Source organism: Harpia harpyja, chromosome 2, assembly GCF_026419915.1.
Source record: "Harpia harpyja isolate bHarHar1 chromosome 2, bHarHar1 primary haplotype, whole genome shotgun sequence".
Taxonomy (NCBI): domain Eukaryota; kingdom Metazoa; phylum Chordata; class Aves; order Accipitriformes; family Accipitridae; genus Harpia; species Harpia harpyja.
This window is the reverse complement of record NC_068941.1, coordinates 78,099,267-78,117,222: the sequence shown is the minus strand read 5'-3', so window position 1 is coordinate 78,117,222 and position 17,956 is coordinate 78,099,267. Positions and strand designations below refer to the sequence as shown.

At 40.4% G+C, this 17,956-nt stretch overlaps 1 protein-coding gene across 2 annotated transcripts in view; it reads left to right on the top strand.

Annotated features, from left to right (window-relative positions):
* Positions 1 to 16,457, top strand: part of AFAP1 (actin filament associated protein 1) — a 119,583-nt gene extending 103,126 nt beyond the window's left edge. Inside the window, exons 12-18 of one of the 2 annotated variants that reach the window (XM_052780559.1) lie at positions 2,282 to 2,399; positions 3,911 to 4,165; positions 5,990 to 6,104; positions 7,634 to 7,798; positions 8,333 to 8,523; positions 9,257 to 9,418; positions 14,142 to 16,457. In XM_052780559.1, coding sequence (XP_052636519.1) covers positions 2,282 to 2,399; positions 3,911 to 4,165; positions 5,990 to 6,104; positions 7,634 to 7,798; positions 8,333 to 8,523; positions 9,257 to 9,418; positions 14,142 to 14,168 — 1,033 coding nt within the window. In that variant the 3' untranslated portion in view covers positions 14,169 to 16,457. The remainder of the gene's footprint in view (positions 1 to 2,281; positions 2,400 to 3,910; positions 4,166 to 5,989; positions 6,105 to 7,633; positions 7,799 to 8,332; positions 8,524 to 9,256; positions 9,419 to 14,141) is intronic. The other variant, XM_052780560.1, reaches the window with a different exon arrangement.
* Positions 16,458 to 17,956: the final 1,499 nt, after the last annotated feature.

Below are 17,956 nucleotides of genomic sequence, written 5' to 3'. Positions count from 1 at the left end.
GTTGACATGTATTTTTGCTTCAGTCAGCATCTAGCAATAACCACATTTAAGAAAGAAATAGAATGAAAACCTTTTCCCTCTGAATACTGCATGGCTTTCCTTTTCTGAACAAATGTGATATTAATTGGAGCCAAGTGAAAAAACATATGCAACTAGACCACATGTTAGAAAGGAATGTCAAACAACTTGCAAAATAGCAGAATTCCCCTATTAAGAATTAGTTAAAATTCATTGGGTGTCTTTGAAAGACTGTAAGAGCTTGTTGATAAGCAACTCAAGTAGTTGTCTGCTGATTTTCAACTACTCCTAGAAAATGAGGAGAAATTACAGTCATACTTATGTGTTAATAAAGTACTATTGTTGCCCTTTCTAGAATGAATATCAGTGTTCCAAATTAACTGCAGTTATCATTAAAGCTTTGATTATTGCACAGTCCCTTCAGGATTATTGGTTATTTGTTTCCTGAGACTGATGCTTTGCAGAACGATCGGCTCTTCATTAATAGTCCAATCGATTTTCTTCATCTAACTCATTAGGCATCTAGGAAAGGCTGAAGAAAAAATGCTTCCAAGCAGGTTTTCTCCATTTCCTTCCTCATCTAGCAGTTTCAGAATACAGCTAACTCACATGGATGCATCTGTAAACAGGATTTATAAGGCTTAGTGAAATAATGCTTATGAAGTGTTTGCAGACACTTAGATAAATCTTAGCTTCCTTTGGTGGTGGAAATAGTTACTACAGGTGCATCAGTTGTCACTGATGAATATCCTAGTTTTCAGACATGGTTGTTACGCACCACTCTCATTGGAGCTACTTAAATAGAAAGAAATACAAGAACGACTCCAAATGCAGTCCTTCAGACTAACCAGAAACACTTGAGTAATGCTCTTCATTAAGAGGAACAGTAAACAAATGCAGTCCTTTAATAATGGCTAATAAAGTATGAGATACGATAAAGTTAAAAACATTTTTATCATGGAATTTATCTTGGGCTTTTTGTTGTTTGTTTGAAGTAAGAAAAGCTTCTGTCTAATGATTATTCCGCCCCCGCACTCCCCTGAAAGGTTCACACCGAATTGGGCAGGTTCGTCTCTCCTGTGAGCCCGTGTCTCTCGCGGCTCAGGTGAGCCGCAGTTGGATGAGGTCCGTCTCCCTCTGAATGAGAAATTCAATGGACTCCATGTTATTCCAAAGCCAAAAGAAAGCAACTGTTGAAACCACAGCATTCTTGAGCTCCGGCCAGTGCTACAGAAGACCCTCTCTGCTTTAGTAGGGCTTTATCATATTTTATGAATGTCAGCACAGAGTCTGAATAGTTCCATTGTTTGGGATGGAAAGCTTTGTTTTCCTATTCACGTACACCTGAAGCTATAGGAATTATTTGGGATCTCACTCTATACCTCATTCAATTTCAGCGGTTGCTACGAAGGAAAACTTGCACTTGGGCATGATTCTGCCACTTTCTGCATTGTTAGATCTTTGCAAGCCTGTTGTAGTCTATGGTATCTTGCACGTGTTCTGCAGAACTCCAGAAAAACAAGTTACAATGTTGATTGGGGGGCGGGGGGGGGGGGGGGAATATATATATATACACACACACCCCTTTTGAAGTTTCCAGAGGACTCGGATCCATCATGTGACACAGAGCAAGAATGAGCATGTAGAGTATTTGCATGCACAATTACCCAGACAGAGTTAGGAAGCGTAGTGCCATTGTGCACACTCTACCCAGCCGAAAGTTCTGATATGGAAAAGAAAAATTCCCAGATTTTGAAGAAGTAATTATTCAGCAAATTTTGATAGATAAGTTAACTAAGATTTCAGCGAAGTTCCACTTTTTTTTTCAGTTTTTGCTGGATTTGATTCTTGTTTCTCCCAATTCCTAAGTTTGCATACCCCCTGAGCATGCATGCACCCAGAAACACCTGCTTCTTCCCAATGCAGACAACAAGGGAGCTTTTATGGGACACTGGCAAGCTGGTTTATAACATAGATCAGCAGGTTCCCATGTAAACATGCCACTGAGCAGTTACAGCTGTTGCCCTCCTGCCTTTCACACAGGCCTATCCCCAGCGTAAGAATGGAATACAGGAACATATGTTGTAATATTGGCTGCTAGCAGCAACATGTGAGTAGCAAAAGAAGAAAAACTGTCCTGCAGAAAGTGAGAAGCTATATGCTTCCAGGCTACATAATCAGATACAAGGAACATACCACTGAATCATCATTTAGACTTAGGTTCAAGCACTGGGTTTTATTATTTTTATTTTGCTTTATTCAGTTTCATGAACAGGCGAGTTATATCTACAAATCCGTATCGGGGAAGCACTGCCAATGGCTACGCCTGTCCGAGTGGAATGGCACTTCATTACGATGATGTTCCCTGCATAAATGGATCGGTAAGAATTGAATTTGCACAGAACAAATGGTTTGCATGTGTTGAATGCATGGACATCTGAAAATTATATTACCTAAAAAGTCCCACTGGGCAGTTTCAAAATGAACTCTCTTTTTTTGATTGGGGGTTGCAAACTTCTCTCACACCTTCAGAGTATTAGGGGTGTGGGACATACTGTTTACATTAACCTGCCTGTAAGCCAACGTGCATTTAGAAAGCAGTTGCCTGTTGACGATTTGTTGCCAAGTCCTTGAATATAATACTCACTTGAGGGGGTATTTTTTAGATCACACCAGGCCTGGCAAAACTGAGGACTCAGTTACACCACTTTGTGGTGTCTGTTGAAAAAAAAAACCAAACCCCAAACACTTCTCAGTCCACGGGGCTGCATTCCTCATGACAGCAGGTACTGCTCATCCCAAAGGAGAACCACAGTGGTCACTTCCACCTTCATAAATTGCAGAGCTGATCGTAGGCAGATGTGTAATAGGTTTTAACACATAGTGGATGTTAACCCATAGCAATATGTGGTCCTCCAGAAGATTTACAGCGGAGCTATAGCCCGTGTCAGCTTTTAATTTGGGCTGCTTCATAAAGGCCCCCACTAAGGCCAAACGCAAGAGAAATTCAGAGTTTTGAAGTGTGAAGTGGACTGCAAATTCAGTTCTCCATCATGTCTTACTAATGTCAGAAAGATGGCAGAAAGCCCCTCCTGGGAGCACCACGCGACCACATGTGTGGTGAGTAGTCTGTATGTGTAGTTCTTGGATGTGCTCGTGCCTTTGTATGAGTAGCGTACTGCCACAGCCAGGATGGATTAAGGAAGGCTATTTGGCAATGAGGTTGGTTTCTTTTAAGATTAATTGAATGAATCACTGGAGTATTGTTGTTGAGCTTTCCATTTTTCTGAAAAAAAAAAAAAAAAAAAAGGAATGGCCTGTAGCTATTTTAAATGGTTAGCTCAGAATAATAATTCTCCAACAAATAAAATGTAATGCTAGCATACCAGCAGCTGGTATTCACTGGAAAGACATATAGCCTGAAGAAAGAAAGAAAAAAAAAGAAAAGAAAAAACCCTCTTGGCTTCTGCTAACTGTTAGGCCATATTGCTTTTAACAACTCATGTACCAGATGTAATCCCGGAGATTCATCTGTGTAGCCTGTGAATATCCATCCCCCTGTTAACACAGTCTGTTTGTGCCCCCTCAGTGCTAGAGCTAACAACTGAAGGTGCAGTCTATGAAACAGCAAGGGTGATAGGATAGTACTGGTTTGCTCATGCTATGGAAAATGCACAGGACTGAGGCTATAAGCCATATAATGCAGTGCTTCCTTTCCACACTGTGTCGACCCTGCCTTTCTAAACAGTTTGTCTCAAGTGTAAGCAATAAGAACATGCTTGCTAAACACCGAGGGCTTGCTACAGTCAAAAGAATTACTAATGTTTTAATTTCACTTAGGAGGTTCTGCATGGTGTATTGTTTACTAACTGCCAAAGTGTATGTGTTGCAGTGGGAACCAGAAGATGGCTTTCCTTCTCGTAGCAGGAACATTGGAGAAGAAATGCTTTATGATAACGCAGGCCTGTACGATAACTTGCCGTCTCCAAAAATCTTTGCGCGCTATCCACCAGCTGACAGAAAACCCAATAGGTTATCTACTGACAAACCCTCCTCTAACCATTACAAATACCCTGTCTCATCCAATCTGTCTTCTGCTCAATCTGTCACTAATACCTCTGCTGTGGGGAGGGGATCTGGCTCGCAGGTACTGTACTATTTAACAAAGCTTTTTATTTTTTGGCTGTTCTGTTTATCTGGTTGTTATCTTAAGGGCCTTGGGTTATTTCAGTCCCTTAGTGTTAGCGCTGAAATGCTTGGGCTTTAGTCATGAGGCCACTGCGAATGAAACAGGTTTGCTGGGTTGTAAATTCTGCTGTGAAGTGTTGGCACCTGTGAAAGGCTTTCCCCACAAGTTCTTGATGATTTACAGATTGTGGATAGTAATAAAAAAAATAGATGTGACCTTCCAAACTTAACCTGAATGCATATCTAGCCACCTTCTGTCTCCTTAGGCAGTGATGACTTTTAAAAAAAAAAAAAAAAAAAGAAAAGTGAAATATGACCTGGCTGTGACAGCAAATTTGCCTCTCTAGAATTTTACTAATCTGTATATTGTATATACTATGCTTGTATATATTGTGAATATACATGTATATCATAACATATATTATATTATATATATACTAAATGATGTTGTATATAGTGTGTATATACCACATTTAAATTACTGCCTGTTCTTTTCTTCCCCTGAAAAAAACCTAAGCCTATGTCTATGCTGCTTTCTGAGGGTGGCCTCAGGCTTCTGGACCTCAGCTGAAATGCGAAGCTACAGAGCAGATGGAATCCCGTGTACTCAGCCTCAGTGGCAGACAGGCAGACCCCAGCAGCGGGGAAGAGCAAGCCTTGCTCACAGCCACGCCAGGGACCATCTCCAGAGCCCGTAGCCAGTCTCCGAAAGCTGGTCATTGGCATAAGCCTGCGAATGTATCACAGAGATGGGTGGTTTTCAGTCTAATCTGACATGGAACAGTTAGATAAGTGTTTCCCTTGTATAGGGTACCTGTCCTATTGCTTGTTAACTCACTTAACCCTTAGAAAAACTTCATATTGGAATATTAGAATTCAGTGAAGTTGCAGAATCAGAGGTGGACCCAAGCAGTAAGTTGCCCCTATCCCTGGCTGCAGCAGCAGGCTTCTCGTTGCACTCCCAGTTTGGTCCTCAAAAGCTTTTGGAAGCACGTGAAGAAAGCGTGGCACACATATGCCCTGTGCTCGGCTAAGGCACCCCTCCCATGGAAAAACTACGATTAGTCGGGACAGTGTTGCTCTTCCCAGGGTTCAGTTCATTGCAGGGGAGCCCTCTAAATGGAAACCTCTTGGACATGAAATGTGCTGTTTCTGGTAATCTTGTGAGCTTGTCTGGCCATTATGAGAGGGGTTTTTTAAGTAAGAAAAACTTTTAATTAGTAGCTAGAGGTTGTGTAAGAGGAAATTGATATGTTAACTCCTAACATTAAAAAATGTGAAATAATTCTATTGTTTTAAAAAAATATTAATCCATGCACCACAAGGATGGCAAGGTCATACAGTAAATAAGAAATGGTGTTGAATTTTTGTGTGGCAAGCCCGGTTGGTTTTCTGTATGAAGTTAACCCTGACAAATCTGTGTTTCAAGAATCTTTACTGTATAAAATTATTCAAAGGTTCAACTTTTCTGCCTTTCAATGGCTACTCCCAATACACTAAATGCCAGAGTATTAAATAACTTGGAGACCATGATGCCAGCAGAGAAGGGGAGTTAGTTCATCCCCTCGTTATCCTGTGATTGCTGGTGTGGCTCCTGCTGAGCAGGCAGCTCTCAGAAACGACATCTCTGGAGGAAGCGCCATCTCCAGCTCAATCAATGCGTTCTATTAAGGCTCTCCGAGCAGGCGGCTTTTTGTCAAGCTTTGCCCTTGATGAAAAGGTGACTGTAATGTCAGTGGCACAGGAATAGCTAGAGCCCATTTGTACTTTTGTTTTCAAACAGTTTAAAGGCAAGAAGCCTCCTGCGACTGCTAATGGGATCACCGGGAAGGGGAGAACTTTAAATAGCCAGCCGAAGAAATCTGAATCAGTATCATGTGTGAAGCGCACTGCGTCCAGTAAGTATCTCTCCTCACTGCTGCCTCACTTGTGAGTGGAGTCATGAGGATACCCAAAATAGCTGTCGTCTTAGCAAACAAGATAAAGAACCACTGTGGTTCTTCTGTTGCTGAGAGGCTGAGCAGGAGATGCCCACCAAGACTTTGAATAGGAGATATTGTGTTCATTGGTGACTCATTAGTACTCCAGCCATGCCATAAGATAAAAGGTTGTCATGGAGAGTGATAAATATGAAATGTGGACCTGTGGCTGCAAAGTCATGAGGGCAGCAGGGGGGAAAAAAAAGGGGTAATGAATCTTCATTTGGGGCAGAGAGCAATTCTGTATTCCTGTTGGAAGAAGAGGATGAGAAACTGGGAAAGACATGAGAACATTATGTTGCTCAAAAGTGGACTTACTCTGACCACTAATGAAAAAGAAAAAGGTATAACAAAATAATGAAGACAACCACACGTCTCAAAACCTTCCTCAGAGAGAGGAGATTTCAATTGGTGACTGGCACGTTCAGAAAGAGGGTTCTTCTGGGCAGGTGGGTTGCCTCTAGAAAATCCCTAACCGGGGTTGCTTTGTGTAAAGAAGAAAAGGCAAAAAAGAGCTATAATCATACTTTTTAAATATGGAGTCAAAAGCATGGCTTCTTCTAGAGAAGGAATGAATGTGGTTTTTTAATCCCATGATAAATTTTTAAGAAGTCATGGATTTAATGGCAACAAGAGAAATTTGGGTTAGACTTTAGGAAAAAAGTATGTATCTTTCTAGCCATGCAGGTCAATTGGTGCTGGAATAGATAGTTGTGGGAGTAAAGGCATCTTGGTTACTAAAGACCAACTAAAACTGGTTTGACAACTATTTGTCAGGAATTTTAGTGTCCTTGAGTTTGCCTTTAGATATGCAGACAAAGTGATCTGTTAGCTGACCTATTTTCTTTGAGTCTGCAACTGGAGCAGAGGCATAGAGGGGGCTGTGATATAAATTAGACCACAGATACCTGTGAGCCATGAAATGAAAGCATTTATATGGGAAATTAAGAAAAGAAAATGAAAGCTCTCAAGCATCAGAAAAGTGAGAACATCTTTGTATTCTCTTATGTTACGGGAGAAAAGACATGTGCTTTAAGCACTTGAAGTAGGAATGGAAGCCAAGCAAAAGGGCAAACAGGTAGATTTTTCCTCTGACTCCTTCCAATTAAAAATCAAGTGTTCAGAGCTAAAGAGGAGCCTCCTTTCTGTCCTCTGAACGACATACAAAGGCAAGGCCATTTTTCAAAACAGATGTACCATAAGGTAACTGGTATTTCTCATCTTCCCCTTATATATGTAGAGAACAAACTATCTATCCCATATAATTTCTGTAGCTGTGCTGCAGAACTCAGCGGGAATCATGGACCTTGAGAAAAAGCCAGTGGAGGAGGGATGGCAAACCAGTTTCTCAAACCATGACATGCTTCCTGTGATGTTCAGTCTCAGGGATCAGTTTAGAGTTTTACGGTTAATTTTAACCATAAATAACTACAATCCACTACATACAGATGCGGAGCAGTACAAATATGGCAAGAATCGTGTGGAGGCAGATGCAAAGAGGTTACAAAGCAAAGAGGAGGAGCTGCTAAAGAGGAAAGAAGCACTCCGGAATAGGCTGGCCCAGCTTCGAAAAGAAAGAAAAGATCTACGCGCTGCTATTGAAGTCAATGCTGGTATGAGGTGCTTTTTTGTGCTGAATTCCACCCTGGGTAGGCTTCATTATCCAAATAGCTTTGTATTCTGTGCTGAAGACATGCCACTACATGAGGTTTGGTTTTGATGTTAAACAATGCTCTGCAATGTCTATATTTGCTTTCTATGTAGATATAAAATATGTATGTATAGGTGTATATACTCATTTTATATATATGTGTGTGTGTATATATACATAAACACACACCTATGAAATGACACTGATGGGGACTTCAGACAAGCAGGAATAATTTTGTTGTGACTGGCTGATTATATTTTCATGACATGGAAAATAACAAAACAAATACTAGAAACCTAGGGAAGGCACCTGAAAGAAAGCAGTTGATATCTGTTGCTAAATTTTTTACATGAAAAAAGTGGATTTTGCAATGTACGTAACTTTTTTGTGATGTCACTGATTTTTAGAGACCTTGTTCCTTGTTTTTTTAAAAATAATTTCTGTAAGTGTCAATTTAAGCTTCTCATTGAAATAATAACATTGCTGTGGATGACAGGCAGGAAGACCCAAGTGATTCTTGAAGACAAGTTAAAGAAGTTGGAAGAGGAGTGTAAGCAGAAGGAGACTGAGCGTGTAAACCTGGAGCTAGAACTGACCGAGGTGAAGGAGAGCCTTAAGAAAGCCTTGGCTGGTGGCATCACACTGGGCTTGGCTATCGAGCCCAAGTCAGGAACATCAAGCCCACAGGTATGCAAAGTCATTAAACACGCAAATCCCAGTACCACGGGCTGCGAGTGCTCTGCCTTCTCAGCTCCAGTAAAACGAGTGGGAACTGAGAGTTTTCAAAAGGTTTATTAAGTGCAGGAAAGAAAAGCAGAACTAAATGCCTTTCTGCGTTATTTGCATTCTTCACCTGTATCTGGTGTACTTTCTACAGCAACAGGGAGCAGGTAGACATGGGAGTCACAGGCAGTATGTGTTAGGGTAATATGCAAAAGCTGACAACTCATTGTCCTCAGTGATTGTAAAAGTGCATGAACTGAGACGGTGCTCCATCCCAGGGAGACTTAAATGCACGAAGTCATTGTGCAGTGATGGAGACCTACTTGTGCCGGTCCCCTGTCAGTCACTGTCACCCTTTGCAAGGGCTGCATCTCACATGTTCACGATGGAGCATGGCAGTCCTGGCTTATGCTATAGATGGGTGTCAGAAGCAGCCATCAGAAGGACCAGAGAAGGATGTGTCAATTCCTCCAGATGACCCAATGTTGTTTAATCACAGAAAACGAACTTTAATTTTCATCACAGAACACATACTTTGTTTTGTTTTCTTTTGTTCTAACCTCTTTTTCATGTATCCATCATTATTATGAACATGGTTTCTTTAAAAAAAAAATCTGCAGTTCTAAGTCTAGATAGAAAATATTGCCCATGTGACTACTTGGAGGAAACTCAGTGTAGGCTTTTCACTCTTCATTAGTCTCCAATTTTCAAGCACCGAACTTTGGAAAACTCTCCAATCTCCAGCTGTGATACCAGTGATACTGAATGCTCAATACCTGTGAACAGCGCAGCAGCTCTGAAGCGACCTCCCTCGTCAAATAGTTCACCATGTCGAGGCCATGTCCTTCGAAAAGCAAAGGTGAGAAGACTTATGTCTAGTTTTCTTTTTCTGTCCTTTTTCTTACTTTCTTAAAAAATCTTATTTGCTTGTGGAGAGACAGAGACAGAAAAGGAGAGAGGGAAAGATTGGTTCCTGCTGCTTCTGTGGGTGAAATTTATCCTTAAGAAGAGAATATGCCATGTATAAATTATTTGTATTACTACATAAACATTGCTGGTTTGGGGGAACCTTTTGCAGAAGAATTGGTAAGTAGTTTGGGAGACAGATTTGACCCTACTCTCTCATTCTGTGTTTTTCTCTGTTCCTTTATAGATTTAATGTGCAAGGGTGCAAGGTAAGTGGTCTGTGGTGTAGACAATCCATCTAAAATTCATAAAGTTACACTGATCTGTGTAGCAGAGAAGTGGTTAAAAGAGCACTGTTATAGTAAATGGTCTGAAACAACACAAGATGGGGTCTGATCTTTGCAAGAACAAAATAGTTGTACATTATAATAACAATGTGTTGTGCAAGTATCCACTCTTAATGTACACTTAAAGTAGAAATTGAATTAATTTAATTTAGTCTCGCAGGTACCAGGCCGAAGTTTGTGGTCCTCTTGTATTGTTACAGTTTTCTAATTTTTGCACTTTAGTTTAAATGGAATTTGCATGATCATTCCTCTGGGCTAAATTTGCTAACAACGTAAGTGTGTGGGCAGCACGTAACCAAGGGTGACAGTAATAGCACTGGCCCAAGCTTTTGTTGATTTAGTAGTTCACTGCTAATTGTAATTATAAACAATAATAATCATAGACATTTGTCTTTCATGCAGTCCATTTCTTTTCTTAAAACAATGAGGTATACTATATAGGGATTTTTTTAAGTAACTTGTTACATGTCTTCATTGATTATATACAGTTACAGTGACTGAGCATGAGCCTGGCACCTAAATGTGGCAGATACTGAAAAATCATCATCTCAACAAATGATTTGGTTTCCTGGCCCATCCTACTCTCTCTGTTTCCTCCCCCCGCAGCCCCTTTAACCTCTCTACCTTGCCCAGGCCATGAATTACTTCTCCTGCTATACCTCATGTGAGAGCTTTCCTGCCCTCCTTCTGCCACTATTTCCTCCCTCCTTTCCATGGACATCAACTGCTTTTTCTGCCGGTTAGCCTGATTCATTTAAATTCAACTAAGAATAATTAAACTCAGCATAATGGGTTTCAGTTCTATTTAACTTACTTTGAAGTTTGCTGCTTGTGTTTCAAACCTGAAGAAGGATTCATGTGTTCTAAAGCTTATCTGTGTATTCCAGTTATACCCAAATTTGTCTCATAAAGAAAGATACCATCTCTAACTATACACTTTGTCTTAGATTTGCTTGTTAGCACAGCGTTACTCAGGGAATGTGGTCTAGCAGAGCACAGTTCTTACAAAAGGGAGCGTGGATTTGTGCTACGGACTGGACAGGCACATTAAAGCCAGCCATTTAATCTTTACAGCTGGAGAAACCAGGGCACTATAAAAACCTAAACATTTTTGGTGTAAAGAATACCTTCCAGCTGTAGTACATTTTTTATGCTTAGCATGTACCATACAGGAAAAACCCTGCTGTGTTTTTTGCTATCGCTGTGCTTTGGATGGCACGATAGGTTGGTCAAGCTCTTTTGTAGAGGAATCTTGGATATAAGATTAGGCTAATCAAATAGGATATGGAGCTACTAAGCATATTTCTCATCCTGGGAAAAACAACTCAAAGTATCCAATTCAGCTTTAACAGCTTTTTCCTAAAACCTCACGCACTAAATATTTAGTGAAATTTTGCTGAATTAGATAGTGCAACCCAAGCTGTACTCAGCCTATTCGCAAGGAGCTGCAGCCAAAGTCTGCCATCAGGTATGCATCTGCAGCACAGCCCGCTTTCAGGGGGAGTTAACTGTACATGTGCGGGGGTGGAATTTGGCTCTCAATTCTTTTGGCCTTTTGCAGTTACGAGTGAGCCCAGGCCTTATAGATGTGGCTAAGGAAAGGGCGTCACACGTGAGTATCCCAGAGCAGAACTGACTTGGCTCTCCACGCATGGATGTCAGTGCAGTATGTGGGAGGGAAACAGATTTCACGTCTGCGCTTGCACTTGCATCTTCAGCAGCTGGCAAATCTCCCAACGTTACGAGGGAGTTGTATAAGTGCTCAAAATGTCAAGATTTTTTTTTTTCCCCCCAGTATGTGTTCGAATGCACTGAATGCCTCCCTTCTTGCTCTTTCCTTGCCCGAAGGATGCTGAGGCTCTCACCAGCCGGCCTCATGTTTGCAGCCACCCTCACGTCACCGTTGTGCTAATACGCCTGCAGCACTGGGCCGCTCTTTGCTAGGGCAGCTGCTGCTGTGAAATGGGCGCTCCGTGCAGCCTGCGCCGTTAGGGCCGGGTGGCACAGCCATGCCTCCGAGGGGAGGCAAGGCACCTCAGACGGCAGGTTTGGAAGCTGCTCCACCAAAATCTCTCTCCTCTCAGATGCACTGGCTGAGAAGGAAGTAGAGCAAGAAGCAAAAGGATGGATCTAGTGTTAAATCTAAGAACTAGCAGCAATTTGGGGATTGGCTGTTTGGGACGTACACTATACATATACACACATATGCATGCATATTTTTGGATTTTTTTTTAACTTTTCTGTTTGTAACATATGCTTTTAATTTGTTTTAGAAAGTAATAACACGTATTTTTAAGAAATCGGAAGGCATTCTAATTGCGATTTTGTTAATCTCTGCCTGGAAATGGAGACTGTATTGAAATGTGAAAAACAGTATTCTGCATTAGCACTCCTGGAGAAGTAAAATGGTCCAAATATCCATGCTGTACAAGAAAAACAATTATTTAAACATTTCACATTTCAGATGAATTTCTAAAACTTAACTGTTACGTGTAGCAAGGAAACTGCAGTGATTATTTCTGATTTGTTTTCAAAACTGGTGGACTGGTGAATGTCAGCAGCTTACATTTTGCTTATGTTCAGGGACTGGAGAAGAAAAGGAGCTCTCCCGGTTTCCCAGCTCCCAGTCAGGCTGTCAGTGTTGACTTAAACATTCTTTCATTGGCGTGAACCTGCTGGAGACATGGAAACAAAGAAAAAGTTCCTTCTGCACCTGCAAAAGAAGCTACTGCTTTCAAGGCTTATTTAACACTTTAAAAAAATTCTCCTCCCAGTTGCTTAGCCAAGGATTTCCTTTAGAGCTTTGGTAGCATACACGTAGGGAATATATATTTAATAGCCTTTTTAAAGTATTCTAGTTTTTACCAATACTGTGTTTTAAGTTTAGGTTTACCATAATTTGAAGTGTAAAACTGAATATTTAAAATATATTGTATTTTAATAAAAGTATCATTCAAATGAAGGAAAAAAAACCCCAAGATGTAAAAAAAGGTATATTATTGTCTACCTGCTTTAAACCCAAGATTTTTTTCTTACATTGCTAAAGCAGCCACTAACTGTGACCTTTACTGTTGCTTTACAATGGTTGAAGAGGTGTCATGGTCATGCAGCTGTTTAGCCAAACTAATGCTATTACTGCTTTCAGCAGCAGAAACAGGTATTTACATGCATAAGTAACGGTTTTCAGTCAGTGCTGTTAAATGTTGTGGAATGAGTGTTAAATTCAGGAATTCAGGTTGGGAGCCAAGTCAACAGGCTGCCTGCAGAGCATCTCTGCAGAATAGATGGGTGGGAGAGGAATCTGTAGACCCCAGCGCCTGGCCAGGAACAGCTGGGCGGTTGCTCCACAGGGAGTACTTCAGTGAGAGGCCAACTCCTTCGTATCTTCATTAGTTCCTGATTGCTGTTAAGGATGCGATTCGGGGAGTAGGTACAGTGTGGATGTCCTAAGCTGAGCCCATCCCTCTTCAGCTCTTCTGCTTCTATGTACTGTTAGGAAATAGTGTAGGTATCACTGAATAGCCACAACTTTGATTTAACTGGGTGTTTAGCTATAGCAATCTTATGGTTTTCACTTACGTGGCAGAAGAAATGGCAATACCTTGCTCTGAGACATATAGATGAGAGTGTTATAGATCACGTGCTTTGCTGTGGATGGTAGGTGTCATTGTCCTCAGCTAACAGGTGGCGAAACAGAGGCACAGAAAGGCAAAGTGATTTCTTTAACTTGCCGAGCAATAGCTCAACTTCGATTACATATAAGGGAAACAAATGCATGTAAACAAACTTGGTTTTCTTTACCCTGCCTGGAATCCTCTCTGCCTCAGTAAGTTGCCCTTTTTAGCCATGGAAACGTGTCTGTCGTGAGCTTTATAATAAAAAATTGAAGTGTAGTAAAGCAGTCACTTGGTGTCAGCTGTGAGAGATACTGAGTGTTTTCTACTGTCCCATGCAAGTAAGTTAGAAAGCCCTATATGCTAAATCGGCCTCTCCCTTATTCAGCTCCAGCTGAGTGCTTTACACCAACTGTGGTGTGCAAATTTGCTCTGTAAGTACCCTTTGCAGAAAACAAACATGGCTTATTTGCACTGCACTAGAAAAAAAAGTTGCCGTATATAGTTGCGGAGGGGTGGAAGCTGCACACGGACGCTATCAGGACATACTTGTTAGCATTCCCTAACTAATTTGTGGGCAGAAGACTGGATCCAGTGAAGTTAATGGAAAAACTGTTACTGACCTCAGCTGGCTTTGGCTTAGCAGATCTGATGACATCAGTGAAATATTCTGATTTCTCTAACATTTTCCGTATCTTTTTTTTTCCCCTTCCAGGAATGGGAGATGAAAAATGGAACATAAATATAGCAAAAGCACTCACTTTCCATAAAGGCCTTACCTATTATGGACCAAGACATAGGCTGCAAAAGACTCATCTGAAAGGTGGTATCAAGCGATACAACATAAGAGGTTTTATAATTCTGTTAAGTTAATGGTAGCTTGGCGCTAATTTGCCTGTATTCCCTCTACTGTATTGCTGTGTAACTATGTGTGCCCCTTTTTGTTAGCTGTAAATCTTTATTTCCAACTTCACTGGTAAAGAAAATGAAAACCAAAAAACCCAAACCAACCATAGTAATTAAAAAGGAGCATAAAGTTGCAGTTGAAAGTTTACTTTGCTGAAACAGCATAGACCAGCAATTGTATTGCATCAGATGGCCTGAACACCACTGAAGACTGGTGCATTAAGACCGATGTGAAATCGTAACTCTTACAGGTTAAAACTGACTCTCGAGGTCTGCCACAGAGGTGGCTGAGCGAAGTCTTGCTCGTTAGCAGTCGCTTTGCTGTTAGCTGTTCGTGTGGCAAAAGCAAACTGAAGAAATGTATTCACAGAAATGGTGTGGCTTGCTTGGCCGGGAAGGCAGGAGCTCTTCAGTGCCACTGTCCTCTACGCTGGTGTGAGACTGTGGGATGAACACAGCTCAGCTGTGAAGCATTTTTTTGATACTTTTTAGACAGATGCTTTTGTCGTTGGGAGATAAAAAGCTGCCATACTTTGAAAAAAATGCATTTTAGTACATTCTCTTTATTGCTGTTCTGAAGTACCAGTCGTTTTCAAAGGTCATGTTGTTGAACTATGACTTGTTCCTGATTTTTTTAAAAGGCAAACAGGTGTTTTTAGATACTGCTTCTTTTCTATACTTTTTGAAAAAGAAAAGGAAAACATTATTGAAATTAATCTTCAACAGATAATGGCAACTCAGAATAGCTTATGCAGTCAGTCTTGTTTTGTTTTTTATAATATAGTATTGTTAAACTTGAGTTATAGAACACTGCTGTACTTAGTTTCCTTCGTCTTTTCAGACCTCAGCTATTATTTTTGAGGAAGACAGACTGAAAAGATGATAATTTCCAGACTCTTCTATAAATAATTTTACAAAGAATTGGGGATTTTCTCAGACAGGAGTCCATTTCTGTTTACTAGGAAACAGTGTCTTGCATTTTAGTCTGTAAAATTATAGAAATCTGTTCTTCTTTGTCTCCATCCATGTCACTCCTGAGAACTTACATGCAGTAAATTGCCAACTAAAGTCCTTCAAAATCTCAAGATTGGCTTTAAAAAGTCAGAAGAGAGCGAGGGGAAAAAAGGTATCATGAGTTGGGTTCTTTTAATTTTTTTCTCTGTGTTTTTTTTAAGCCTTTGGAGAGCCTTCAATCACATTCTCAAGATTTTTTTCCTCCTCAACTGGGAGGACTAGCAAATTACTTTAATTAAAAAAATTAAACTACTACTTAGATTTTGAGATAATCACAGATGTTAGGGCTGGAGTCTTGATAATTAGTTAAGACTTGCAATTAAAACCACAGAAGTTGGCAAGACAGCAGTTATCAAGGATCACATCCCTTTATGGCCCAGCCTATAGTTTGTCTCTTACCTTTAGGAATAGGTGTGTGTAACTCCGGAGGGGTACACCGAGATTCCCAGCTGAGCTGGATGCCAGAGAACTTTCTGCAGGAGCTGGTGGGATTTGAAGGCACAGAGCTATCAGAAAGACCTGATAGCTGCCAGGACACAAGGCTGTGTCCTGTTCCCAAATGCAATCAGTGCCAGGGATCCCATTGACCGTAGCACAGTAGAAATGGGGCCCAACAGGAGAAAAGGCTCTTTGCTTCTTGGGACTGTGCTTTGTACAAAGTGCCGCAAGAATGCAGATACAGTAGGGAAGCAAGTGTCAGTGTGGTTTTCACTGAAAACAGGATTTTTTTATATTGTTTTAGGTCATCTGCTTACTTACTAACTCTATAAGTGGAGGGCACATTCTATGCTGTATGACTATGGACTAAACAATATCAAGTTCCCACAAATATTAGCAGAAACAAATTTGAAGCAAAAGTTCATTTAGGCTTTTTATTTCAAATTAAGTTATTTATTTGTATATTTCAATAAATATTTAATTTATATCTGTACATATTTATGATGCAAATTAGGCTTCTAGTCAACGTTTGCAATGATGTAACAGTTGCCATTAAGAAGTGGTCCCGCATCAAGTAATGCAGAGTAGTTAAAAGCCAAATCACCTGTCCTGTTTACCCAATATTGGCATTGTATCTTCCACCCCCTGTATCCCATGAAAAAAAAAAAAATATGTGGCAAAGGCAGGTTTTAATCCATGCCTGAGATGGAAGTGTGCAAACTTCTGTCCGAGCAAACAGAAATGGCGTGGTGCTGGGGCCGTGCACACAACCCCAGCCTCGGTGCCGCAGCCTTCTGCTCTGCCGTAGACGCTGGTCACCCTCGGCACCTATAGCACCCGGCTGCAGCAGGGGCTGCCGGCAAAATAAAGCATCTTTTGCCTTTCCTCCAGCAAAGGCTCCATAAAGCCGCCACCGCCCCCTCACCCCCAACCCAGCATGGACTGTAATTGTATGTCTCTAATGTATAAGAAGTACATTGGTGCCATCACAATTTGCCTTAGTAACATGTGCAGTCTATATAATGGCCAAGGTTTTGAAAGGAGGAAAACAAAAAAACCCTCGGGAAATAACCTCTCTATAGACCACATTTGGTGCTGTGAAATGTACTCTGTTTTCTTGAATAGTACTATTGCTGCACAATTTTTTATAAAAAGCAACACAGCTTGTATTTTCACCATTTTTAGATTTCAGGATCACCAGGCAAAGTCAGCGATAGAGCAGCATGACTTTCATTTTAAAGGAAAACTCTTGTATTTTAAACCATTTCTATGTCTTTTAAGAAAATGTTACACTTGTGCTTCCTCAACAAACTCCTGTTACTGTACCAGGTGCTTTTTTTTATTGTTTTTTTATGGGTGATGCTTTTTTTAGAAAAAAAACCAGATCATAACTTTGGGGGATCAAAGATGTTTTTTTTATGAGATGATTGTGGCAATTTGATTTTTCAAATGGAGAATACTTAATTTAGTATCAATTTTTGTTAAAGACACTTTCAAATTAATTGGCCCAGGCTGTATGTTGTAAGATAATGTTCTCATATTAAGAATGTAATTATTTCCTTACTGTATTTTTTAAAAAACAAAATCATATTTAAAAAAACTCTGTGAAAAAAGCATGAAAGAAACATGAAAATTTTTTTGTTTTATTTTTTTTATTGGATATGTTGGCAGTGCCCATTATAATTGACTGTAAATATAGTCTTTCTACTGTATTTCTCAATGTATTTAAGTTTTTTGACACACATTCATGGAAACTTCTGTAAAAAAAAAAAGGTCCAAAATAGACCCACCTTCAACTGTGTGTCTTAGTAGCTTCAACTAACTTTATGCCTTTCTAGTTTATTCTTCAGAAAGTCTTACAGAGTGTGAAAAAAGACTGGCATCTGGTAGGTGCGACAGATCCAAGACCATTATTAATAAAGTTACCTGTCAAAGAAAGAAGTGTCTGCATTGTTTTTTCTTGGTATTTGTCAGTATAAGTAGGTGGCACCTTAGCAGGACACCTGCAATCGTCACCCTCAACCAAGTACCGTTCTCCGGTGCCAGTCGGTTGAAAAATACTTGGACGGGTTATAATTAGTATTTTTTTGGTATCAGTTCTGTCCCCATTTAACTGTGCGATGACCACCTGCAACGTGAACGCAGTCTATCTAAGGGCTCGCCCGGCAATGG